The sequence below is a fragment of the Photinus pyralis genome, unplaced genomic scaffold (assembly GCF_008802855.1).
Source record: "Photinus pyralis isolate 1611_PpyrPB1 unplaced genomic scaffold, Ppyr1.3 Ppyr1.4_LG1, whole genome shotgun sequence".
NCBI classification, from domain to species: domain Eukaryota; kingdom Metazoa; phylum Arthropoda; class Insecta; order Coleoptera; family Lampyridae; genus Photinus; species Photinus pyralis.
Window position 1 is genome coordinate 43,870,980 of NW_022170249.1, and position 24,248 is coordinate 43,895,227.

Sequence of the window (24,248 nt, forward strand, 5' to 3'; positions counted from 1 at the left end):
AGGGTGTTAGTGAATAAGTGCGACAAACTTCAAGGGGTGATTCTGCATGAAAAACTAACGACAGTTTCCTGTACAACTTTTGTCCGCAAATGCTTCGTTTTCCGAGATTTAGGGGGTTAAAGTTTGTCTTCTTTTTGGAATGGGGCGTGGATTTTATGCAAAACGATGAACATAAAAAACAACAAATGCGCTTATATATAAATTGTTTATTCATTCTTGAAAGATGCTGCAAAGAGTGTAGGATTGTTTGAGAGGCATTTCAGGAATTCTTTAAAACTTTCAACATTTATGTTTCCACAATCCCATTTTATACAAATATTTAATTATTAACAATGATTAGTTGGATAATATTTTCGCGAGGCTTTTAACTTGAACGTTTACTTGTCTTAGTTGTATAGTTCTGAGACTATTAGTTGAATGAACTGATGGAGTGATAACTGAAACAGCACGAAATAGAACTTTTTGTCGCTACATTTTCTTTCTTGTGCATCCAAGTGGTAGGTATGTTCCATTTTGTCCCAGTTGAGCTAGGAACCGGCGAGTAGTAACCGCCTTTTTTATGCTATAAACTGCACGAATGCTAAATTTTGATACGGCTCATGAGAGCGTTATCTCACATATGGACCGATGGACAACAATCCAAAACTATAACCGATTTGAATATAATTGATCAAATTACCCATATGCGCCGTTCCATCGTCCAGTTGTCCTGGCACCCAGTTGTCCCAGTGCCCAGTCGTCGACATTTGGGCGCACCCATCAATTGTCCGACTCCGCCAGTAAAGTACTACGTCTGTAAGACCGATTAATCGATTCCAATGTTACTTAACCAAATTCTTATAGAATGGAGGCAGTACAGCTCAATAATTTGATAATAAGGGGGTTGATAATAATTCTTTTTTTAACCAAATTAGTTATTGCATTATCAATACCATGTGACATTATTTTTTCAATTTTCATTTGCGAAGTGACAATTTAATAGAAATTCACAAACGGAACACGCGTGCGCTGAAAATCTGAAAATTGCTTTGGACACGTTCAGATCATACTTGTATGAACAACGTAAACGACAGTCGAAATTTTAACTCCAAAAGAGAAATTAACCTTTTCATTGCCTGTATTTTTAATTAAGAGATAAGGTTTCAATTATGAGTTATGGTACTTTAATGTATAACTTAAACGATCCACATAGAAAAAGAAAAACACATACATCAATTGTTTATTTAAATGCATCCTACCATTAACTATACAACGTAATTCGTTAATTGAACATTGCACATCATTCTACTAATATAAGGTCTATCAGTCTATTTAATTCCATAATTATTACTAAACATTAAAGGCTAGCTCGTATATGAACTACAATAAATAAGCTTAGTTCGTTGTACAAATACCAGAGTGAATCTCAACTAAATTGAAACTAAAGGAGCTTTGGTTTGTACGCACTCGTACAAATAGCAAAAATGGGAAGCTTTCGTCGTTCAGGGACTTAACGGCATTTCATCCTCGTCGCAGGGCACCGTGGAGTGGTTGTACAACCCTTGCGCCATAAGCTGCAAAGCGAGCGGATGTTTCTCCCCCGTCGACTTTTTAATTTTCGCCCTTTTATTTTGAAACCAAATCTTAATCTGCGCCTCATTAAGACCGAGCTCCTGACTTAACTGCTGCCGCCTTTTTTCGGTGAGGTAGCGATTCTCCGTAAACTCGTGCTTCAATCTCGCCAACTGCGCGCCGGAAAACGCGGTACGCGGCCGCTTTTCTTCCACCGCCTTTGTAACCTTTTTCGTGCGACGAGACCTCGGTCCTACAACGAAAAAGGTAATAATTATATTTGTTGGAGTCGTTTAACAAGTTCTATGACAAAGTAACAATTCTCTTTGCATTTCTCACCCGTTAACGTTCGGAAATGGGGTCGACATTTGTCACTAATTAGAGCAATTGTGGTTTAGTTTAGTGAACGGCAAAGGACATTAGGGAGGTAGTAACCCACGTGAAATATGGGTCCTGAAGGGATGTACGTTATTATGACCCTATTTAGTTTCGTGGACAATGAGTTGGTGTTCAGCGCCATAATTGAAGTTAGTTTTTCGAGCGTTTAAAAATAAGGCGCGTTTTAAAGATAGTTTAAAAAACACTTATCGGTGTGTTGACACGAGGACGGATAAATTTTAATACTTTGGTGGCAGATTTATTTTTAAATGTAAGTGCCGAATTGAGCGATAGATGTTGCATAAACTAAAAGCCTGAACATGATTTATCGCCATGTTTTAATATTAGGTGAGAGATTTATTCCTGGTTTGAGTTTTCCACCGAACCCTAATTATATTTCAGTTACCAATGTCAATATTTTTAAATTAGGTATCGTCAAAATACAATCTCGTCCACCCCCAATAAAAGATTTAGTATCTGCGTATGATTTGTACCAGAAATTTCCATTTAAACCCAAAAAAACATTATATCCTAAACTCTCATTTATTGTAATTAGCGGACTGGACTACTTCTATCAAAAGAAGGTGCAAACACATAGCGTGAAGATCAACTGAAATGGACGCTCGAGTAAATGCTCAATGAAGATCGCATCGAAATTATAAAATAGATCTTCTTCAAAAAGTCGTGATCGTATTTTAATTGACGTAGCGTGTTTGTACTTTAATTCTAGTTGAAATAGTGTAGGCATGTTGTGTGAACTTTCTGCTAATGTTACTAATCGCTTCCTTCGTTATTTAGAGACATCAAAATAATGAATCTACCTTAAAACAACAGATTTTGGATAGAAGACACAGAAACTCCTTGTGCGGTTAAGTTATCGAATTAATTGAAATTATATCTTAATCGTGTGGGTGTTAACGACATTCCTACGGGTGGATCTTTTAGCATTAGAACGTTTGCTTACTTTAAAAATATTGTACTAACATATAAAAAAGGTTCTTATCGATTATCGATTATTCGTTCTCATTGTTTTACAAGTATATTTAACATAGGTATAGTAGCTGCATTACTGTGGTCCATATATTTTGCGCGATGTGTTCTATATTTCCAGAAGAATAAGTTTTTGTGCCTTCAATTTCAAAGAAATTTGAAATTTATAATGAGGAATCCCAAATTAACATAACACCCTACTCAAAATGACTTGAATTTCTGCCTGTTTTGTACTGATTTCTTCACCTCACTATAGATCGTTTCTAAATTGAAATATTCACTATCCATTGTTACCTATATCACTGCATTTTGTAAGGAGAGAGATCTTATAAATGAGGTTCTCCATATTAGCCTGTTGTAACATGATAAACAAGCTCAAGACGACTGAGCTTATTATGATTCACTATTTTAGCTTGACCTGATGATGACTAAAAATAGTTGAAATCAGTCGTTTATAGAAAACATTTTAGTTAATTCCTTCTTAATGTTGTTTATTAGGAGAGGAAAATTAAAATTGGTCCAAAAGCACATCGAAAATGCGTAAAACGTATTCTAAACTCTTGAACGTTTATCCACCGAAATGAACCTGTTTAGTCTTAAGTAATTATTTGTTACAACGTTGTGAGTTAATGTTATAACAATAAAGATGTAGAGCCATTGTGTATTAATTGTACTGCACCCAGTAATATGGAATAAACAAGATATCTCAATGGATGTCAAGATGGATTCATCGAACATTACGTCCTTAAGAAAGTTTATGATCATCTAAATGTACATATACAGGGAGTCTATAAAAGAACTCCGGGGTTTAAAAAATTAATATTTTTTAAACTATAAAAGATAGCAAAATTTGATCAATTCCTTTGAAACAAGCAGCTCAAAGAGTTTTACTCATACGAATTGGGAATGTTTCTCTCAACAGTTGGCAGCGCTGCGGAGCGTTGACCGTGAAATGACGTAACGGCTGCGGCAGGCAGTCAGTGTCGTCTGGACTAACTAACTAACGGAGCTCACATTGAACTTTACTAAGTTGTTAAAAAATCTTGAAAATGTAAGCTTTCTAATCATGTATAAAACATGTATGTACGTTTTTTACTGTATTAAAATATTTTGTCTTAAAACCCCGGAGTTCTTTTATAGATACCCTGTATTTCAAAAAGTTAGTTTATAAGACCGTTAACAACAGTCATTTCCTCTAAGAGTCTTAATTTCTAGGCTTCTTTGAAATCTTATAAGGAAAAGCCTTTGATCCTTAAGGAGCATTAATGAGTATCCTGTGCCTAGTAGCTTTTAAGGGTTTCTAGGAGTCGCTAAGAGTATTATATATATTGTGGGACCTTTACGAAACGATTAGTTGAAAACCATAGGTTTGAGGCTTGAAGAAGTTACGTAGGCCTTAAGGTTCTTAAGAGTCGCACATAATCTCAAAGAGCATTCAAGTGTCTTCGGGGGCTTCCTAGAGTCTTTTAGATTGGATTTTACAAGCACTTAGAAGTTTTTGCAAGCCTCTAACAGTCTTTGGGGTAAACGGTTTCTTGCAAAACCTTTGAGAATCAAAAATGCGCAAAAAGTAAATCTCAGTTCACATTAAAGCTTATTTTTAAATTCATTATACAGGGCGCAATATACCATCATGTAAAACAAATGCATTTTTCAAATAAAACAAAAATTCATTCTTTCTTCTGTTATAGTTACGTAAAAAATTAAAGAAGAAACACAAATTTTAGGTCATATAGTCCCCAGAGGAAACATTTTGGACCACTGGTTTATTTAGGCAAAATGTAGGTATATGTTTTGGTTATACTTGTATGTGTGAGGCACTCTTTTTCTAGCAGCGGCGAACTTTAATTCCGCGATTGCTTTTCCTGATGTACTTAATCGAAAAATGATACTGCAGAACTAAAAGCAGTTGTTCACCTGTTCGACTGCATTTTTTCCCTTGAGTTAACTACTTTAAATGGGAGAGAAAGGCCTCCTATAGATATTTTCATTGGATTTAAAACGTATTTCCAGCAACTGAACTTTTGGTATGTTCATTACAGGGGCATAGAACTTGGGATTGGCGTGTAGATCAGCACAAAATGAAAAATACAGACATTTATGATGATAGGTGGGTAATCCATTTTGAGAATCGTATTGTTATATAACATCTCCGTTTTTGGAAATTATAAGTTTGGGCAACCTTTTTAGTTTTTATAATAATAATTTTTAAGAAAATGCCTTGGCAGCAAGTGACCAAAATGTTGTAATACTGCCAAAGTCTATTAAACCGCCCATTTCTACCAGAAAAATATGAAAACTTAAAGAGTTGACCCAAAGGTTCTTTCATTAGAAAATCCAAGAACATTTTTGATAATCAAAATAATAGAGAAACTCCTGGTTTATTTCTCAGATTTCATTTTACACCCCTGGAAACGGTGAGAGTACCTATGAATCTAAAAATAAGAGAGGAAAGGTAGAAGAAATCACGTAATCAGGAAATAATCACATAAGTTCTATAAATATCTGCCTCTAATAGAAATAATAAAAATACACTTCCCTGTTTTAAATACGTCATAATTCCTCAAATGCATCCTTCAATGTACATTACGCTCCGTGTTGATTAAATTAGTAAATGACAAGGAGTCAATGAAATCGATAAAAATTAGGTACATCATAATTCAGTTGCAATGCAAACTAGAAGCTCGCCTTTTTTGAAATTCTAATTTCGCTAATGCCATTTTAATTTTTCCCGTAGCAAATAAGGAAGCCGCGGCCGATTATCTATATTCAATAAATTATACTCTAGAATGTGCCGCCAAAAGGAAGTAATTTATTAATGAATATCTATTTAGGTTAATTGGCGATTTAAAACTCCAATGTATTACCTACCTACTTAAAAAATTATAAAGTACCTGTAACATTTATTGATTTAAACAAGGAAAATATCAATTACTTATACACAAAGAAAGGTATATAATTTTATTTAATGATTTTGTAAGCGGGTAAGAACTCATTTATTAGATCGTTTTTTATCCGCCAAAAAAGTTTTATCTATCACAAAAGAATTCCAAATAAGGGTGCAACTCCTTCATATAAAATGCGACATTAAACAAAAGAAATAGAAATAAAACTGCCGTCAGGTTTTATCAGATTATATCAGCATACAGTAGCCTGGTAACTAATTGCTTGGAAAAATGTCAACTCTTAAAACAATAGGGCCCTTTTGTGATTGATAAACGTCATTATTGTGAAAAATATGAGCTTTTAGTATTATATTTTCAAACGTGTAGTGTTGACGTGACTATATATTTTAGATTTTTGTGTTGACGTTTCGCTGATCCTTCACCGATTGTTAACCATTCCTTTTTCTTCGGTGTGTAAACGTAGTCTACCCATAGCTATGAATTGGTAACTGAGTATTCAATCTGACCAATTAATTCTGAACGGAAGAAATCGAATCAAAGTATGCAAATTAGGTATACTTTAAACTGCAAGTTTATTTCTTACTGCATGGGCTGTGATATTCTATCCCTAAATGTCTTTTACTTTAGAAGAAGACGGCGTCGAATTTTAAAGGTGGCAATGTAGTTTGATTTGAAGTTGCTATATTTTATAATATGAGAGGACCGGTCAATATTTAATTATCTCTCTGTGCATGGTACCTAGAACTTTAATATTATAATCATAGCAAAAGAGGTATATACAGAACATGTCCGGTTATGTAAAAATAAATTAGATTCCCTCTTCATTATTATGTGAAAAGAACGGTTCTCCTATCACCAACCACTTCAAATAATCACATAATAACATATCCAGTCAATTTTCAAAAGAAACCTACATAATTATCTATCAATTTTCAATGTAATGCTTACAATGTATATTTCATTAAACTGGATTTGATTTGAAATATTTGTTATTTTAAGTTATATAACGCAAACCTTTTTTCCCATTTCAACGTCATAACCTAAATTTCCCACTATAGGCATTGTTAAAATCTATGTAGAATTTGGTTCTTTAAAAACTTCATTTATCAGGATTTCAGAATCATATTTACTGCACCGTATTATGACGAAACACACTTCTGCCCTCCAATGTACTTTGTCTTCTATTTGAAAGTGTCTATTTTTATGCCGGAAGGATTAAACGATAAATGATTAAATGAGAGAACAAAAGTGAGAGTCAACAATGAAATGTCAAACACAATTAAATAAATTGTCACCTTCAAATGCACATTCTATACTTCCTTGAACAGCCATTGTGCCGTTTTTCGTATATTTTTGTGGAAAGGTTTCCTCTTCCGTTTCGGTTCCATTTCTACACCAGTCGTTTTGCACAAAAATCTTATATAACATCTGACCATAAATAGCATATTTCATCTAATTACCATGTTAATTGTGCCCTTGTTTAAAAATTATAAATGTTACAGGCCAATTTGTGGAGAAGTTGGCATGTTTTGATTCTTAGACCTACTTAAAAACCGCATGAAGCGTTTTTTAGTATTGCAGATGTGCACGTCTTATAAGTCTTCCAAGATAGCGGGTCAAATTGGGTCGGTGGTTCGCTTCTATCGAGTCCGAGTATCAAAATGGGTACCTATAGTGGGCCCCCTCCTTCTCCATTATTGACATAGAGAAATTCATTTACATACTTTTATTGAAATGAAGCCTAAAATATATGGATTAGGAAATATTCAGCCTGTGATGTACCAGAAACGTCAAACGACAAGGTTATTTGCAAAAAAAAACGATATTTTGCATTATTTAGTATGGGCAATACATATAACGTTTTCTACAGATAACCTGCACGTTAAGTTTAACGTTAGTGATACATCACAGGCTGCGGATCCAATCTGATCACGGATTAATTACAAAATTTGCTGGGGCCAACACCACATGCCCATATGCGTTTCTGTCTTCAGCTCTTCCTTTGTCTAAGAGTATGTATCTACCAAATTCGGTTCCAATCGGTTCAGCCGTTTAGACGGAAATGAGAGTACAGACCGACAGACAGACCGATATCATCGAGATTTTGTTTGATTCGCATCCTGGTGCTTTAAAACATGTATTTCTATCAAAAAGTGGGTGGTCATTTCTACCTTAATTCAATACCTCCCTTATTAACGTGCGAGTGGTAAAAAATTCAAGAGACAGTATTCCGACGCACGCTCATCTAAAGCAATGTCACCAGAAACTACGTTTTGGATAGAGCACGTTGAGAAACGAAAATATGGGCTTGGAAGGAAATCTCAAAAACCAAATTTGACACTCTAAGAAAAAAAAGTTATCTACTATAATTTTATACGTCCATAAAATATGGAAAGGGGGAAAGAACATCTATTGCTACTAGAAAAACTCAAAGCAACATAGCAGACCAGGAAAAGTGAAAGGAAGAAACACAAGAAGAGAATAAAAATACGTTTTAGAGACGAAGTAGTCTCAAGAATTTAAAGAAAGTTTGTTACATGTTTCAAACTTTTTAGATATGGCATCGGAAAGAAAAGCAAAATCACATATTTAATACTCGACTCAACAAGTGCAGTAATACTTAGCACCAGGACCAACAAGTTTAATGTACGGACCGGACCGAGGATCGGTTCGAAATCGGTCCGGTGTTCGGCTCGGTACGGTCCAAAGACCACCCACCGAGAAAAAAGTTCAGGGGTAGAAAATGGAACGTGTCCTGTAGATTTTCACTAGGTATATCATTGACATGACCAATGATGTTCAGCGTTAACTTATACCTAGTTTTAAATATCAGTAAAACTGCGGAGAAAAAACTTAAAAAAGCTTAAATTTAACACCTAGGTTAACACCCTATAAATTGGCAACGAAGCGTTTGCGGACCTATGTTTATATGAATTTTAGTGATTAAATAAGCCAAACAATTAGCCCCTTCCGTTTCCGTATTTACTATTTACATCATATTTAGAAACACCCTGTATAATTTTCGCAAATGTATTTTGGAGAAATAGGTACTGAGATTAGACATGATTATAATTAATAAGAAAATTCTCGCCACCCTCCGCTCTACGTAGGGCGTTTAAGAATGTACCTATATCTATACCTAGGTACTGATGCGGCATCTGATATTTGTGAGCTTTGTTTACCCCGCTAAAATCGACAAGGTAAAATAGCGGGTATTTCAATAAAATAAATTGAATGTGAGCTTCCTTTGTGTTAAACGGGTAGTGCGAATGGCGAATTAATACTTCACCATGATGAGTATCTTTTTCGAAGGAGAGTCATTGTGGAACACGTTTACGTTGTGCAGCTCTAGAAAAGATTCAATGAATTTGACACAAAATTATAACGTGCTTTTGGTTCATAGAGGCCTTTATACTAATGATGCCTTTGTTTTAGTAATTAGTCTAATCTTATATGTATATGTTATAGCATTGAATAAAGTTTTATTCAATGGTTTATAGTTTCAAGTAAAAGTAGGTATAATACTTTGAATAATTACCTGCACTTAATCTTCCAAACTATTAAGTCGAATGATCCGTATGAAACTCAAAACAGTTAAGTATTAGGTGATGGAGCGCAAGTACTTTCTTTTAGGTATATATAGGATCCAAAGGCCATCTCAGTCTCACGCGAGAACCGCAGTTATGGAACAAATTGAAAATGGAAGCATTCTATTTAACATAACAAATAAGGTATAACCTGTAAAATAAAACTAAGCATGAACACGTTCTACGTGCAATAAAGAGCATATAATTTTCATATCAATGACAATAGTTTAATAAGCGCTTCCGTAACCTGCGGTTTATAATGTACCTATACAAACAGTTCAGATCGTTCTCCTGCAATTAATTAATACACCATTTATTGGTAATTGTAACATATACGCATGAAATGTTAATGGATTTAATTATCGAAGCCAAAATTAAATAATCCTTGCCGGTTTGGATCGGATTTTAAACGTACTACCCGCGGACACGCAGAATGCATGACGTAGCGCCACCTCTTGGTACAATTGGCTAATTTTATTCAGAATTCAATTACGAATAAAATTAAATTTTTCAGTAATTAAGGATCGAAAATTATATACCAACCCTTTCATCTATCGCACAACCTCAAAATTACAATGCATTACCACCTAGTAATAAGGGCGCGAAGTTGTCCGACGGTATCCGTCCTTTTCGTACAATATCATCAACTGTTTCATTAGGGATAATGAGGAACCGTTTAATTAGACGTTATAGAAAATAATTTAATCGACAGGTGGAAGAGGTTATAAAAAAAGATTACCTGAGCTGGGTCTGTCCGAGTATCTGGTGCAATAAACCCAAGCCGGCCATAAGGTAGGCAACTTGCTGTCTTCGTGTTTGGTTTCATCTTGGCTTTGGCTCTTAGTTGGCGGCGGACTTTTGGGCTTGACGGGTATCTCGACCCGAGGGTGAGTTTTGCCGATTTGCGAGACCGTCTGACATAAGCTCCCCAATGGCGCGACTTTCCTTTCCGTTTTCTCGTAGGGTTTAAAGTGGATCTTGCCGGAGTTTGTTTTTTGTAGAGCGTTTCTGCCAAAATCCGGTTGGAGGATGTTTCGAATCGAGTATTTTAAATGCTGTATTGTGGGCTCGGGTTGTTCCTTTGTACGTTTTTCTGATTTTCGATTATAATCGTAGCTTGGACTAGATAAGGCGTAGGAAGTAATGCGAAAGAATGGTTTTTCGGTTTCGGCATTTTGATTTGTTGGTTTTAAACGTGCGTTATCGTTGATGTGAGGGATTGTTGTGCAGGTGTAAGGGGAAGTGCGTGTTGACTCCGGCGAATTAGGGGAGTTTAAGGAATTGTCGCTATTCGGACTGATTGCGGCTGCATTTGGACTGAATCGATCTTCTAAAGCCATTTTTCTTTTAGATCACTTACATGCGATGTCTCTATGAGGACGCAAATCAATGGAAAACACGCGCACTCACTATAATACCTTTACACACTCTATAAGCAAAACACTTCCATCAAGTGCTTTCTTGTCTAAGTACGCTGTCAAACTGAGTGAGTTTTCAAAATAGTCATCTTTATTACTTTAAGTCCAATGAAAGGCCCCGCCTTCATATACCTACATTTTCTTTCTCTTTCGTAGCACATGTAGCGGATAACATCCATCCTTTACGTATCCTTGGCATTATCCCTATGTAAACTTATTTTGCCTGTCCGAACTGTAATCATGTCAATCTTAACGCTTTTCAATTAAAAACCGGCCGACATTCCCGATCCGCTCAGAAATTAAAAAAGAAACTACGAATTAAATCAAGGGTTAATTAAAACAGAATTATGTAGGTACCTACAATTATACCCTTTTTTTCAAATCGATTTATTAAGGGTTGCCGTTGTCCTTTTCTCACTAACGGGTTTAGATACACTGTTGGGAACACTACATCTCACTTAGAGCTTTATTTTTTGCTGGAAGCTTTGTAGGCGGGCAAGCATTTTGTGATTGGACGTAAAAATTTGGAGGGGATTTAAGCGCCAGATTGAGACGTAAATATGTTTGTTTTTTCTTGATCCTAAGGCGGAGTCTGCATGTAAACGATGTAATTCAATATTCCTTTACACGTCGTATGTACCTACCTTTACATAATGGATTTATCAGTTTTAATTTGATTAGTTCTGATTTTGACTTTTTTCACATTTCAATTCGCAACAATTTTGGAACTGAATTGGTTTTTTTGCAGTCACTTTAATATTTTGATGTAAAAATACACCCACATGCAATTCAATTTATGTTACCTACTTACATTTAATCAATGGTAATCCTTTGATATGAATAACTAGCATTGTATCGACTAAGTAGTAGTTAATTTTATTAATACCATTGCATGAAAGGAGTTCTTTAATGACAGTTTTATGACTTGCAATGCATATTGTAGGTATATATGTAAATATTATTCTCGTACTTTAAAAGCACGGTAGGTATAAGGGGTAATTACCATATAAAGTTATGGCTCATGGAGCTAATCGGCAAAAACGAAAATCTTCCGACTGCAACTTGAGGGATTATTTTATTAGGCATAATCCAACATTTTATGCGTGTAACGACCTTTTCTATGATAGGTACCTAATTGCCGGAGATGTTTTTCCTTCTCGAAGACATCCGGCACCCAAAGTAACTGTATCATTTCAGGGAATGCCAAAATAAAAAGGAGCAATATCAAATAATATCTATACCTACCTAGCTACCTACCTATTCATTATCTTTATATTAAATGGAAAAGTGAAACAATTCGCAAGGAGATTCCATATAGGTATGTACGAAAGCTCGGCGTAATTGCTTCTTACTACTACTTGCAACTTATAGTAAAGGAGGTTTGTCTTATTTTTAGGGGAATTTTTCGAAAGACATTCTCCTTCTGTGATGGTTTTGTCCGTCCGTCTGTGGTCTGTCTGCCTGTTCCTTGTCTAACTCAAGAATGAAAAGAGATAGCGATGTCAACCTTCGCCAATCGATATCTAAGCTGAGTTGAAGGATCAGTGCTATTGAATATAAATTAGAAGTTGTTACCGAATACGAGCTGATGAGTATAAATAATTCCCGTAGAACCTATAGGTACCTACCTACTGAAAATTGTACCTAATGTGACCGCAGTAGGTACACTGAGAAAAATAATTTTTACTTTTAAGTAGGTACCTACCTTTTGCGATTTTTCCATTAATTTTAAAAATTTATACGTTTCATTGTATGCAATAATCCTAATTATCATATTTTTAACATTTTTGAATAATTGTTATCTTATACAAGAAGGTAATTTTACCAAGGTTGATTTTTTTCAGTGTGTGTACTACCTACCGACTGTATACCGACCTAGGTTTTAGTTGGGCTTAATTCCATCACACACATACCTAACTTCGGAATTGTAATTGTGTAAATGGAAACCTTGTAGATTATTTTATTTTTATTTTATAGTGATCGGAGTGTTAGCAATTGGCTACTCTTCCCACTCAACCCACTATACAATCACAAACAGCCATGTCTTATCTGGGAAACGAACCCAGGATATAAGTACAGATATATAGGTAAACTGTGTGGCGCGATCATAAGCGTTTGCTATATACCTAGGCATGACTCATATAAACGCAGGACTTATTCAAATAAGGGAAATTAATAACATTTTACCTATTTTACACTAGATTTGTTGAATTAAAAATTTTGGTTTAGTAGGTATAGGTACCTATACTAGGTACGGTATTTTAACAATTAAAAAAATTACAAAAATAAAAACTCTTCCGATAGAAACAATGTTTCCCTGCATCCGATTCGAGACCAACCTACATACTTCATGGGTATATATCGTTGGATACGTCTGGCTTATTCAAGAAAACCTTGTGGTTCGATTGGAAACACTTTCGCCACTTATAAAAGTACTGATATTGGTGTTGGAATAAAGACCTAAGGAGAAGACTTATAAAAAGGAACAATACCATAACAAAGCACCAACTTTATTCATCGGCAAGCTAAAGCCATATGGTAAATACAACCAAGAAAAAATCAGGGGCCAAATCAGTGGTCTCTACAAAACAATCGCGTATGTATATCTTTTCTTAGTGCAACATTATACGATGCCAGTAGAGAGCAGTGGTGTATTAGGGTCGGAACAACGTTTCGGTACCTTTTTGCATACGGAACGCAATTCCAGTAAAAATTATACTGACCATCCACTGGCGCCACTATCTTTGATGATGAACTCCCATGCCTGCAACCAAAATATTTATGCCATACTTCCATAAAAATTACCTAATCGCGGTTAGGTGATTGCTTTGATGTTGGACGTGTTGGAAGAAATGGCGATGCTATCGGAAGCGGTACAAACAAGTTCAAAAAGCAGGTAATCGTAAACGAAAAGCGCATTTCCACATTAACAGTCTTTGTCCGAAAAAATTAGTTACTTCGGCCAAATTCGTTTTCAGCAATTTAACCAAAAAATCCGTCCACAAGAAAGTTAGCACTGCGCATGCAGAACCTATTCTTTGGCATGCCATTTCAAGTTGATTTTATAAGAATCATCTTAGCGTATAGAATTTATAAATACAAAAATCTGATACAACTGAATAGGTACTGAACGATAATCGAGTACCTATACTTCATGCATCCATTAATTTTGCAACACACCTTCTTAAGGGGTTGATTCTGTCCCCTCAGATCAGCATAGCGTGTAAAACAAATTTTTTAATTTGGTATTAGTTTTACGTTTATTCGAGGTGCGTATATAGTCTCTTAACAAATAAAAAAATTGGATTGCGCAAATGCCAAAGCTTGGTTGCGCAAATTTTTTCGTTCGTCTGCATAGCTGCTCGAGGTTTAAGGGATATGCAGTTGAAAAACAATAGCAATAGCGTACAAATGAAAAAGACAAACTGAATTTTGATTTTATTTTACCGTACTCACTATACCTACCGTCACTAAACAAGTTAAAAATCACATGTTATTGAACAAATTTGTCCTATCTTCAAATACCTTGTTGGAAATAAAATCGATATTTATTGAACTACGTAGGTACAACTTTATAAGAAGGAGCCCGAATTGGCTAAAATTTTCTCTCTAATGGCCCTGAAAGTGAAAAGATTTTGGAAACGATTAGAAAATGGGAAATGTCCTTTTAGCTATATTTATTTAACAAGGTATGAGCAACAAAATTTTGATTGAGAGAAGGTCGTGGAAATTATAGGTTACTTCTAATATTAATTAGTTTGACGAAGATAGCACGTACCCATTGAGATGAATGTGTGATTGGTGAGGTTCCAACCGCCCAACAGGCGTTTCAACCATCAATAATTATGATTCTGCATATGAGCGTTCCGGAATCTTTTCATTCTCTTTAACAATTATGTCAGGTAGAAACATCAACGCTCAGATGTTAAGACTACTGAACGATAGTGCTCAAGGACTAAAACACTGTGAACAGGTCATATCTGAAAAGATGTCCCTTACACCGATATTTCACTAGCATTGTTACACCCACTCGTTTACAGATTTCACTCTGGGGATAAACAGGTAATCAGCAGATAGAGTGAAAGATTAGTTAATGCCTATTGTAGAATATGTCTCTTCCAGTACTTACCAGTATCATGTCATTTAATATTTCCAGATTTCTGACGGCACAGGGAGAGGAACTAAATGACTAGTGGACAATTATAGGTAATGTAGTAGAAGATGTTATTCTGGCAACTTTAAGGGTATAATTACGACAGCGCTCAGGATTTCCCTATGGATTGCGGTGTGTTAAAAGTAGATACCTATTTGTCTAGGTATACCATAAGTAGATTTGACATGTCAATAAGTACCTACATAAAGGTAATAGATTAATCCAGTAAGATAGAGGTTTTACCAATTACCAATTACCAACAGTTTATTAAATGTTTGAAACTGTCCGACGTCTATCTGTTCCATCGAGATCTCGGCTCCTGGGCTTCTCGAGATTTCGCTAATTGATAGCTGCTATGGTCTATATTTGCCCCTTACGCATTATTTATACAGTTGCGCTAGCCGGCAACACCCACTAGTACTTTTTTTTTAAACATTTTTATAAATGGTTCTGTTATTTGAACCCTTACTACTAAAAATATTCCTTTTCTGTATCTTAGTGTCGTCGCCAAATTGCGACAAACACAAAGAGGAAAGCTAAGCCACAGAATATCAGGTACCCATTATTTATGATTAAACATTTTACATTCAGGAAGCCAGCAGAATAAGGTTCCGCAAAGATCCTGTTACTAGTGGTAGGGTATACAAAGATCTCGAAAAACGTAATAAACCAAAAGTAAGACCAAAAGTCATAAGCACCTATTAAGAATTTAAAGCATATCAAAGTATATTAGATTTTCAACAAGAAATTCAAACGAAAAATGGTTAATTTCAAATTAAGAAGAGTTAGTGGTAGGTATAGGTCGTCACTACTACTTTGTGTGTCATTTAGTTTATTCGAATTCGTGCACTTTACTATGCAATCTCATAATTCTGTGCATTCCAACTTTCTATATACGATAGTGAGATGCTGGTACAGATTGGACTACTGAAGGTGGTAACAAAATAATGATCAAATCTCTCTTAAGAGTAAAAGTAGTCGATGGTAAATTTTCCACTTGGCAAAGCTTTGCATGAGACCCCCATACGAAGTTAGTAATTTTTCGAGGATATCCTAAACCTTTCGTTTGTTTGTATATTTTGCCCGAGTTCCTATGCCCGTTTTCTGAGCAGCACAAGTCTACAGAGGTATGTAAACCATTAGGTATATCAAATGTAGTGATGAAAAAGTGAAACCTGAACCTGAAATGTTTTTACTTATCTACAAATTACACCAATTTAATTGACGGTTTCCGGACTGAAATTATTGAATAAATGAAGATTTTTCACTACCAATTTAGGTAAAATGAGAGTGTGACAGGAAAAGTACAAAATTTAATTCCTGTGCAGCAAGGCAAGCCTATGTGTTTGTCGATTTCCCAACAAAGTAGGTGAATTATTGCAAATTTAAATTGCTCTACCAACTTAACCAAAGAAATCTAGGAAAGGTGAAATTTCTTCTAAGTACGCAATCGTCAATTTATTTCAGAGGCTAGCCGTAAGTCATTCTACAAAATATTTCAAAATCTCTATTTTAGTTCACAGAAGCGAGGGTTAACCTCCTTGTATACAACGAAGCTTGTTGAAGAATATGCATAACACCCACTTCCACATAGTATCAAACAAGCTTACATACCTACTTCAGGTACTATATGTATTATGTATGGACATAGAAATTTGGGTCATTCGTATAATCCTATGGAGGTCCATATTCTACCAATCTATTCTGTAGCTGAAAACGGGCATTCAGAGGATTTACATCCTTATATCCATGAAGTATTCCCAAAACGATGTCCACTGGAACTTGACTTTGTTACGACCACCCTATCCCACAGAAAAATTGATACTCGTCTAACAACTCCATCACTGGAAAGAATTCTGGAATATCAGACCTGTACAAAGCAAGGTATGATGAAGTGAAAGCAATTCGTCTTGTTATCTTGTACTTATGCATACAAATAACTAATTGTTAACAACATTTTTCTGCGCTTCTGATATCCATAGAGAGCAACATCATATTTTTAAAATGACTACTATCGCTGTGAAATATTACGATTTTATTAAATAAATGGTGAATACTGAACATTGAAAAACTCCTAACAGTAGCTAATCACTGCTGGGTGTACCTAAAAAATGTTTCTTATCGGATCGTGCACATCCGTTTGGTCGGCAATTTCTTTATTTTTCACATTTCTCGTAAAGTGCACCAAAAATAAATAAGTATCATTCGCCTCAAAGAATAAGCGTTTTACGTGGAAGCATCTCTCGAAATGAGTTGCCCGTTTATAACGCTTACGTGTCAATTACAATTGTCATATAATCAGCCTTCCGTGCTATGTTCACGTGCCATTTCATAAAGACTTAACACAATCTTCAGCCGAGATCAAGGTTTCGAGCAATAAAACTGCATAGCATAAATATGCATTTTCAATTTGAATGACAAAGGGTATTGTAATAAAACCGTTGCAGTCTCTAAAAACAATCCACGACGGAGGTAAACAATTAAACAAGAGGCAATAAACCATCCCTGACAGCGCACGTAGACCTTCAGTTCCCTCCTGAAAACAGTATACAAGATTGCTACATCACTCTGAACTTTTTTTCGATTACAAATTCTTTTAATCAATTCCAATTTCAGAGTAGCGGTTTCGCATCTTATTTATAGGAATCGTGTTGGGAAATACTTTCAGGTATCATTGCAAATTGCAATTTCTTTCAACATTACAACAATATTAAAAATCAAACTAATCGAGGAGTTGAACACTTTATTTATGTAGCGTAATTGTTTAAATACAGAACTCCAGCTTCGGCCAAAAGCATAAGGTTTCGTCACGGATCTAAACAAACTTAAACATAGCTGTCAAAATAAGGCAAAATATTTCACTTTAGACATAAACACGGGGCGAGACAGGTAAACTAAACGAAGCAGGTGTTTGCTCTTATGACTGTAACTTACCTGTCTTACTACACCCCATTCGAACCATGCAAAATATTTAATTTACGTATTTTTTGACTTACACTTGAAAACTATTAGCTTGACATGATAAAGTTTCAATGGGAAAGCATTCCAGTCTTCGAAATGTGTTTGTTACGCATATACGACCTACTCTTTTGACAGGTAAAAGTCTCACATCTAAAAGTACAAAATATAATGGTTGATTAAAAATTTTCGACATAAAATGTATTCGTCTATTTAAAAGAGCTGTACAGCATAAAGTTTGCGCTCGTCTCAGAAGACGATCGATGTTTTCCCAACCCCGGTATATATATACACACTTTGATTTTATTTACAAGTGATGTAGAAAATTGAATTCCGCACCCTCGACTACAAGGTGTAAGATTCCACCCCACCAATCAATCGATAACAATATCACCCTAAATCGAGACCCAATAAAGTTCAAACTCCCTTATCCTTAACTGAAATAATACACTTGAATGGCCCTGCGGATGCTAAAGCAAAAACAGAATTCGCTTAAAACTGAAAGGGATGAGTATGTACTCTTTAATTCAATGTTCGGGTGATATTAAGGGCGAAGCTTGGTTACTTGAGGGTTAATTTCGTGAGTGCATAACAGCTTATTTCCTTCTCTCCATCCCGTAAACGTTTTCGTGAGATTACCAAATTTATGTATAGTCGTCTCAAAACCAATTAGAATACTAACAATGTTCTAATAAAAAACTTACTCTCATTTCTAAAAGAGAAACTAAATCCGGACATTTAATAACAAACCAATCATATAAACAAATTACTGGCAGGTGTTATGTCTATCACATACCCACCAACTAATTATTTATATGCTATTCCTTTTTCGTGACCGGATATGCTACTCGTCCCACTCCATTCAGTAGGTGTCTTTAAGATTATTTTTGAGATCCATAGCAAATTGTCCCTCTTTTACTGCTAATGATTTCCTTTTTTAACCGGTGGATTAGCTATATAGCGCCATAAAATCCGTTAAATTGTTTATAGAAATACTTTATTAATTAATGCGCTCCTTTTCATTTCATTTATGCCAACATATTTTTAGGTTGTGGGTTGGACATTTCAATATTTAATTTTGAAATGTCTTGATAACGTTTTTTATATAACATAAAATTTCATTACGAAGTGCGCGATATCATGTACCTACAAGTATTCAACATAAATATAAATTCTTTCACAACTAAAAAAAATAAAAAAAAAGTATTCAACATATCCCAAAAAAATTCATTTTTTTCCGATTACAACGCTAGGAAGATGTGCGAAATTCTGATATTTCGTCTTGGAAGCGACATATGTATTGTTTTTATAAGTGGGAAAGAAAATGCACAAATTCCTATGACAGGACAAATACTCATCCAGATTCGTCCCTGAAGGGGATGATGAATTTCTTTTCCTATCGGCTGACAACACGGAAAAGGGTCGAGAGTTCAATGGTTAAACAGTTAATTATTGTTAGGTGAGCACGTATTAGTTTGAAGATGTTAGTTACATTTTGGTTTTCGCGCAATTGAGCTTCTTCTCCTTTAATTATAATTTCCGGTTTAAGATCTTTGCTCGCGATAAACAGAATTATCTATTCCCCCCATGCTTAAGTAGTCACGAGAGTATTCATTAGAGAGAAAATCACGGATTAAATGCTGATATGGCTATTCTTTAGGTCCTCTACAAGAACCAGAAGTCTTAAGTGTCACCATGGTTATTCGTGGAGAGTGTAAGCCTACATTTCTGTAAAATATAAAATTGCGAAAGATTTGAGACCTACAAGGAACCTGAAAGTTCAAACTCTGAGGAATCTGAACAAACCCAAAGTGTGGTGGTAACCCAAAAGTATACAAAATTAAATGCTTATTTTCTATGTCACACTTCCTGTCTGTACTGTGAACCTAGAGAGTTCAATGGATAATATTGCATAGTTGCATACAGAAAGGTGGCATGGATTATTGCTTATGATTAGTTAGTAGCTACAAGTGGAAGACTAGGGTTGAACCTGTTGATATCGTCAAAATGTAGCTTTATTATTATATTTAAACAAAGTACTTAAATAAAACCCAAGATAAATCATTAAGAAAGAAATAACAAATAAGAAAGTTCAGATGAACGAAATAATCTGAAGAAACTAAAGGGCATGGGAAATTTGCATAAGCAGAAAAATTCCAAGCAATCAAAGTATTTGGGTGATCTAAAGAACCTAAAGAAACTAAACAATGTAAACAGTCAGACAGATTTGGAGGATCCGAAGAACAAAAATAGTTCGAAGAAAACCAAAGCAGACGGGATGGATTCGAAGAATTTGAGTTACCATATGAAACATCCAAACATGCCGAATTCACAACGAAGCAAAGTTACTTTTTAGTTTTTTAATCAGTTACATAAATTGAAAAAAAAATTGGAACAGCTGTTTATGGAAGTGTATCTAATCCAATTTAAATATAACAAGAAAATGCAATTTGATAAAAAGCCACTCTGCTAAAAACAACTCATAAGTATTTATATTTTTGCAAGAAGTAATGTAATGATTCAGCCAATAAATTAGTAAATCCAGTTTTTTGCAGTATTAATTAATAATTCCTTTGCATTTTAGTAAATAAATTTTACCATCTTTGTTATAATTGCAATTGGGATTTTCATATGTTAGGCTACGTTAATTTGTTTCTTTTACATAGAATTGAATTAACCAACTACACATATCAGGTAGTAGCTAGTGTTAGAAAATTAGTAAACAAGGGTTTATGCCAGGGTTTATGCACAACATGAAATACTATTTGTATATAAATAATTTCCATACATACCAGTTTTAGTAATTAGTACTGTAGCGAACATTTATACCACAATTTCCATATGTAAAAGGTTAGAGTTTAAGCATTTGCACCTCGAGTAGTATAAAGAAATAAACGAAAATAGCTTTCAGTCTTTGTTACGTATACGTTCTAACTTAGGCAAAATTTTTATGCACTCATAAATTAATTGTCTCTGACAATATACGCTGTGATGAGTAAAATATTTTCACCCTACACCACAAATCTACTTTGCCAATTGCGCAATTAATAAAAGCGAATTGTGATTGTATGTTGTCCAATTCAGGGAAACGTAAACGTCTTCCCACGTCAATACTTTAGATAAAGTAATATTAGCATTAAGATTACTATCGAAGCCGTCATGTTGTACCTTTTGTGGTCTTTCAGATATAGGTATACGCCAAAGTAAAACCGCCGCCTTTGGAAAATTTATTAATTTCCAATATCTGTAAGTAAAATTTATTTAACCAAAAAGTCGGTTGTCTTTCAAATTATACCGGCATTAAATAACAAGGGTGTTAAGAGATACGCCGGCCGCCTATAAGTACCCAGATAATTTGTTCACACACAAACCACAAATATGTGCCTAATCTGCGATTACATTCCACAATTTTCTCACGTCCTTCATCTTTCAATCTAAACAGAAAAAAATCATTATAAAGCTATGAGTAACGAAGAAATTTACGTATCTTTAGAATGCGTTGCGCTATACCAACTTTCTTCGGCTTGATTTTTATAGGTCATAAATCTGTACGACTCAGGTGGGCTTTCAGTCTATTGTTTTGTATTGTACCTTGTGTATAGTTATTTACAGAATTAAAGGTGACAGTCATTCAGCACGGTCATTCAAAATTGTCGTTTCGTCTGTCACTGAACAATCAAGGCATAGTTTACAATCGCCACAAGGTCAAAAACCTTTCGATTGAAGATAGGAAATATTCTTTGATTGAGTAGAAATTGGAAAGCTTTCGGACACGATTTGACGATTGGCAAGCATGCCAAATTACGCATCTTGCGCTATTAAAACTTTTCACTTTAAGTATACCTAAGCATGCACTCAAGCAATATTTATATATATCATAATTTTGCCCCTAATTTCCGGCAAAATGTAAATTTTGTAGGCAAACAAACAGAAGTATCAGATATTTACCTAAATACCTATGATAGCAAATTTTGAGAACGCTTCAAAAATCACCACCACATGATTTTTATCGGCCCATAAAATAACCAGTTGGCTCAAACACACAATGCGGAATTCACATAAATATTTTTGCTATATTGATGAGACTGCACATTAATATTACGTACACAAAAATACACGCTATCAGGCTTCAGAAAATTGCCACGACTTACATGGACATACTCACTTAATTTCAGCAGAAGATTAGCATTTCGACTGTAATTATTACGTGGATCTTAAATATTGGGACCTTATAGGTATCTTTTCTCTGTTTATCTGTCAAAATTAATGTTTTTCGAACTCTTTGCTGGTTATTAGAAGTTACAAATAATTTTTAAAAAATACTTAAAAAACAACGTAACTAGGGGCAACTATACCACACTATTTTTGGGGGCAAGAGGGCGCTAGGTAAAACTGTACCTGTGTTTAAAACGGAAAATAATCTCTCACCCTCGTCCGAAAAAGGTATAAAACATATTGACACATGCCACATATAGAATAATACATAAATAACGTGAAAATTCATTAAAAAACAAATAATTAACAAAATATTAAAGAAAAATAATTTAAAGCGTTAAATGGCGTGATGGAGATGGAGAATTTGCAATGATTTAAACTCGGATGGAGAATTAAAGTTATTGCGACAGTCCCCCCTGTAACCAGCATTTACTATATTCCTTTACATGCCCAGCGTTCTTTTTATTGCTGCGGATGCATATTGATGCCATGCTTTCCTGCATAAAAATAAAGTTTGTGCAAAATTGGCATCTTTTTTTCAATTTTTTTCAGAATTTTGTATAACGAATTATATTTCTGTACATTTTTTTCCGGGGCCCCTTTTAAGTCGGGGCCCGTCCTCATTGCGTACCTTTGAGACATTGTAGTTACGCCACTGGGTTTATAGCCGGCAGGTGTATATGAATATCTTCCTTTTTGTAAAGGGGAATAACGCATGCTATTTTTAGGACATCGGGGAACGTACTGCATTGAGAACATTGATTTAATAAGTGGAGTAAGTTAGCACCCCACTTTGATGCATCTCCAAAATATTGTGCTCATTTTGTGCCAATCTGTTCACCAATCCACAAGTTTTGTGCGTCTTTCGTTTCGGAGAAAATAAAAATTTTCCGTTGGGGGTGCAACTTAATGTTGGCACACCATCATCCTTGTACCTCCTCAAAATAGCATCGACTTGAAACCTACGCCATAATTTTTTCCCTTTTTGTGATGATTTGTGCGCGAATCCCCAAGTTTTCAGCGCCTTTCGTTTCGGAAAAAGTCACAATTTTCCTTTGGTGGTTCAACTTAATGTTGAACACCAACATCCTCGTATCTACATGACACTAATATCATAGGTTTTTGCTTGTTTTGCTCTGATATGTGCGGCGAACAGCGATACTATAAGGTTTTGGGCGCCTTTGTTTTGAAGCAAATTAAAATTGGTGTAGTACCCGCGCCATAGAAACTTATTATCATATTCACGCCTTCCCTAACTAATTTTAATTTATACTGCGTCCTTTCACTTCGTCAGTTGTGCGCCGTCCATATACCCCTTTGTACGTTTTCTACGGTTTATGATATACACTCTGCCATTATTTCCTTGTATGTGCATTTTCCCCGTAAGCGAGTCGAGTGTCTTACAACAAATACATGAAGTGAGGGCGAATTGTTTCCAAAATGTGCTATTGTTTGTTTGTTGTATAGGTAGCCTATACCTTTAAGATGTGCGGCAAATGTTGTTTTAAGAAGGGGCTTCCTCGTGAATTATTTCCCGAGAAGGAAACTTTTCCTACTAATTACCGCCATTCTCTCTTACCCTTTACCAAAATCGTGGGGTTGGAAGGGCGGGGGGAGAACTGATTTCATCCTTCATGGTACTTTAATACAAGGTCTCAACAAAAGGATTTAATTTCCATTAACCACGTCTTCTTCCTCGTCCCTTTTGTGATCGGTTATAATTCCTCTTATCTCAAGAGGGGAGTCTCGAGGGAAAGGTACTTACAAGGGGCATTTGGAACGTCTGAAAGAAACATATTCATTGGTAACGTTAAAACTTTTGAGTGGAAAGATCTCGAAAACGATATGTCGGAGAACGGTACTCCCGAAGAGAAAATGAACAAATTAAATATCTTATAGGTAGGTGAAGTCGAAACGAATATCTCGAAAAGGAAGTGGAGGAAGGGAGTACTCTCAAGGGGCAGTCGGCACGTCTAGACGAGACATATCCACTGGCAATGTGAAAACTTTGTCTTTAATTTACAAAGTCTTTGTTTATGGTGGTATGATAACCACAATGTGTTTGTGCTAAAATAGTAGTTCTCGTTATCCG

At 35.2% G+C, this 24,248-nt stretch overlaps 1 protein-coding gene across 1 annotated transcript; it reads right to left on the reverse strand.

Annotated features, from left to right (window-relative positions):
* Positions 1-1,205: 1,205 nt before the first annotated feature.
* Positions 1,206-11,162, reverse strand: LOC116160235 (homeobox protein engrailed-2b-like). Its single transcript, XM_031473384.1, has 2 exons — positions 10,152-11,162; positions 1,206-1,804 (listed from the first exon to the last, which is right to left on the reverse strand). The coding sequence occupies exons 1-2, from the start codon at positions 10,750-10,752 to the stop codon at positions 1,482-1,484; spliced, it is 924 nt and encodes a 307-aa protein (XP_031329244.1). The 5' UTR covers positions 10,753-11,162; the 3' UTR covers positions 1,206-1,481.
* Positions 11,163-24,248: the final 13,086 nt, after the last annotated feature.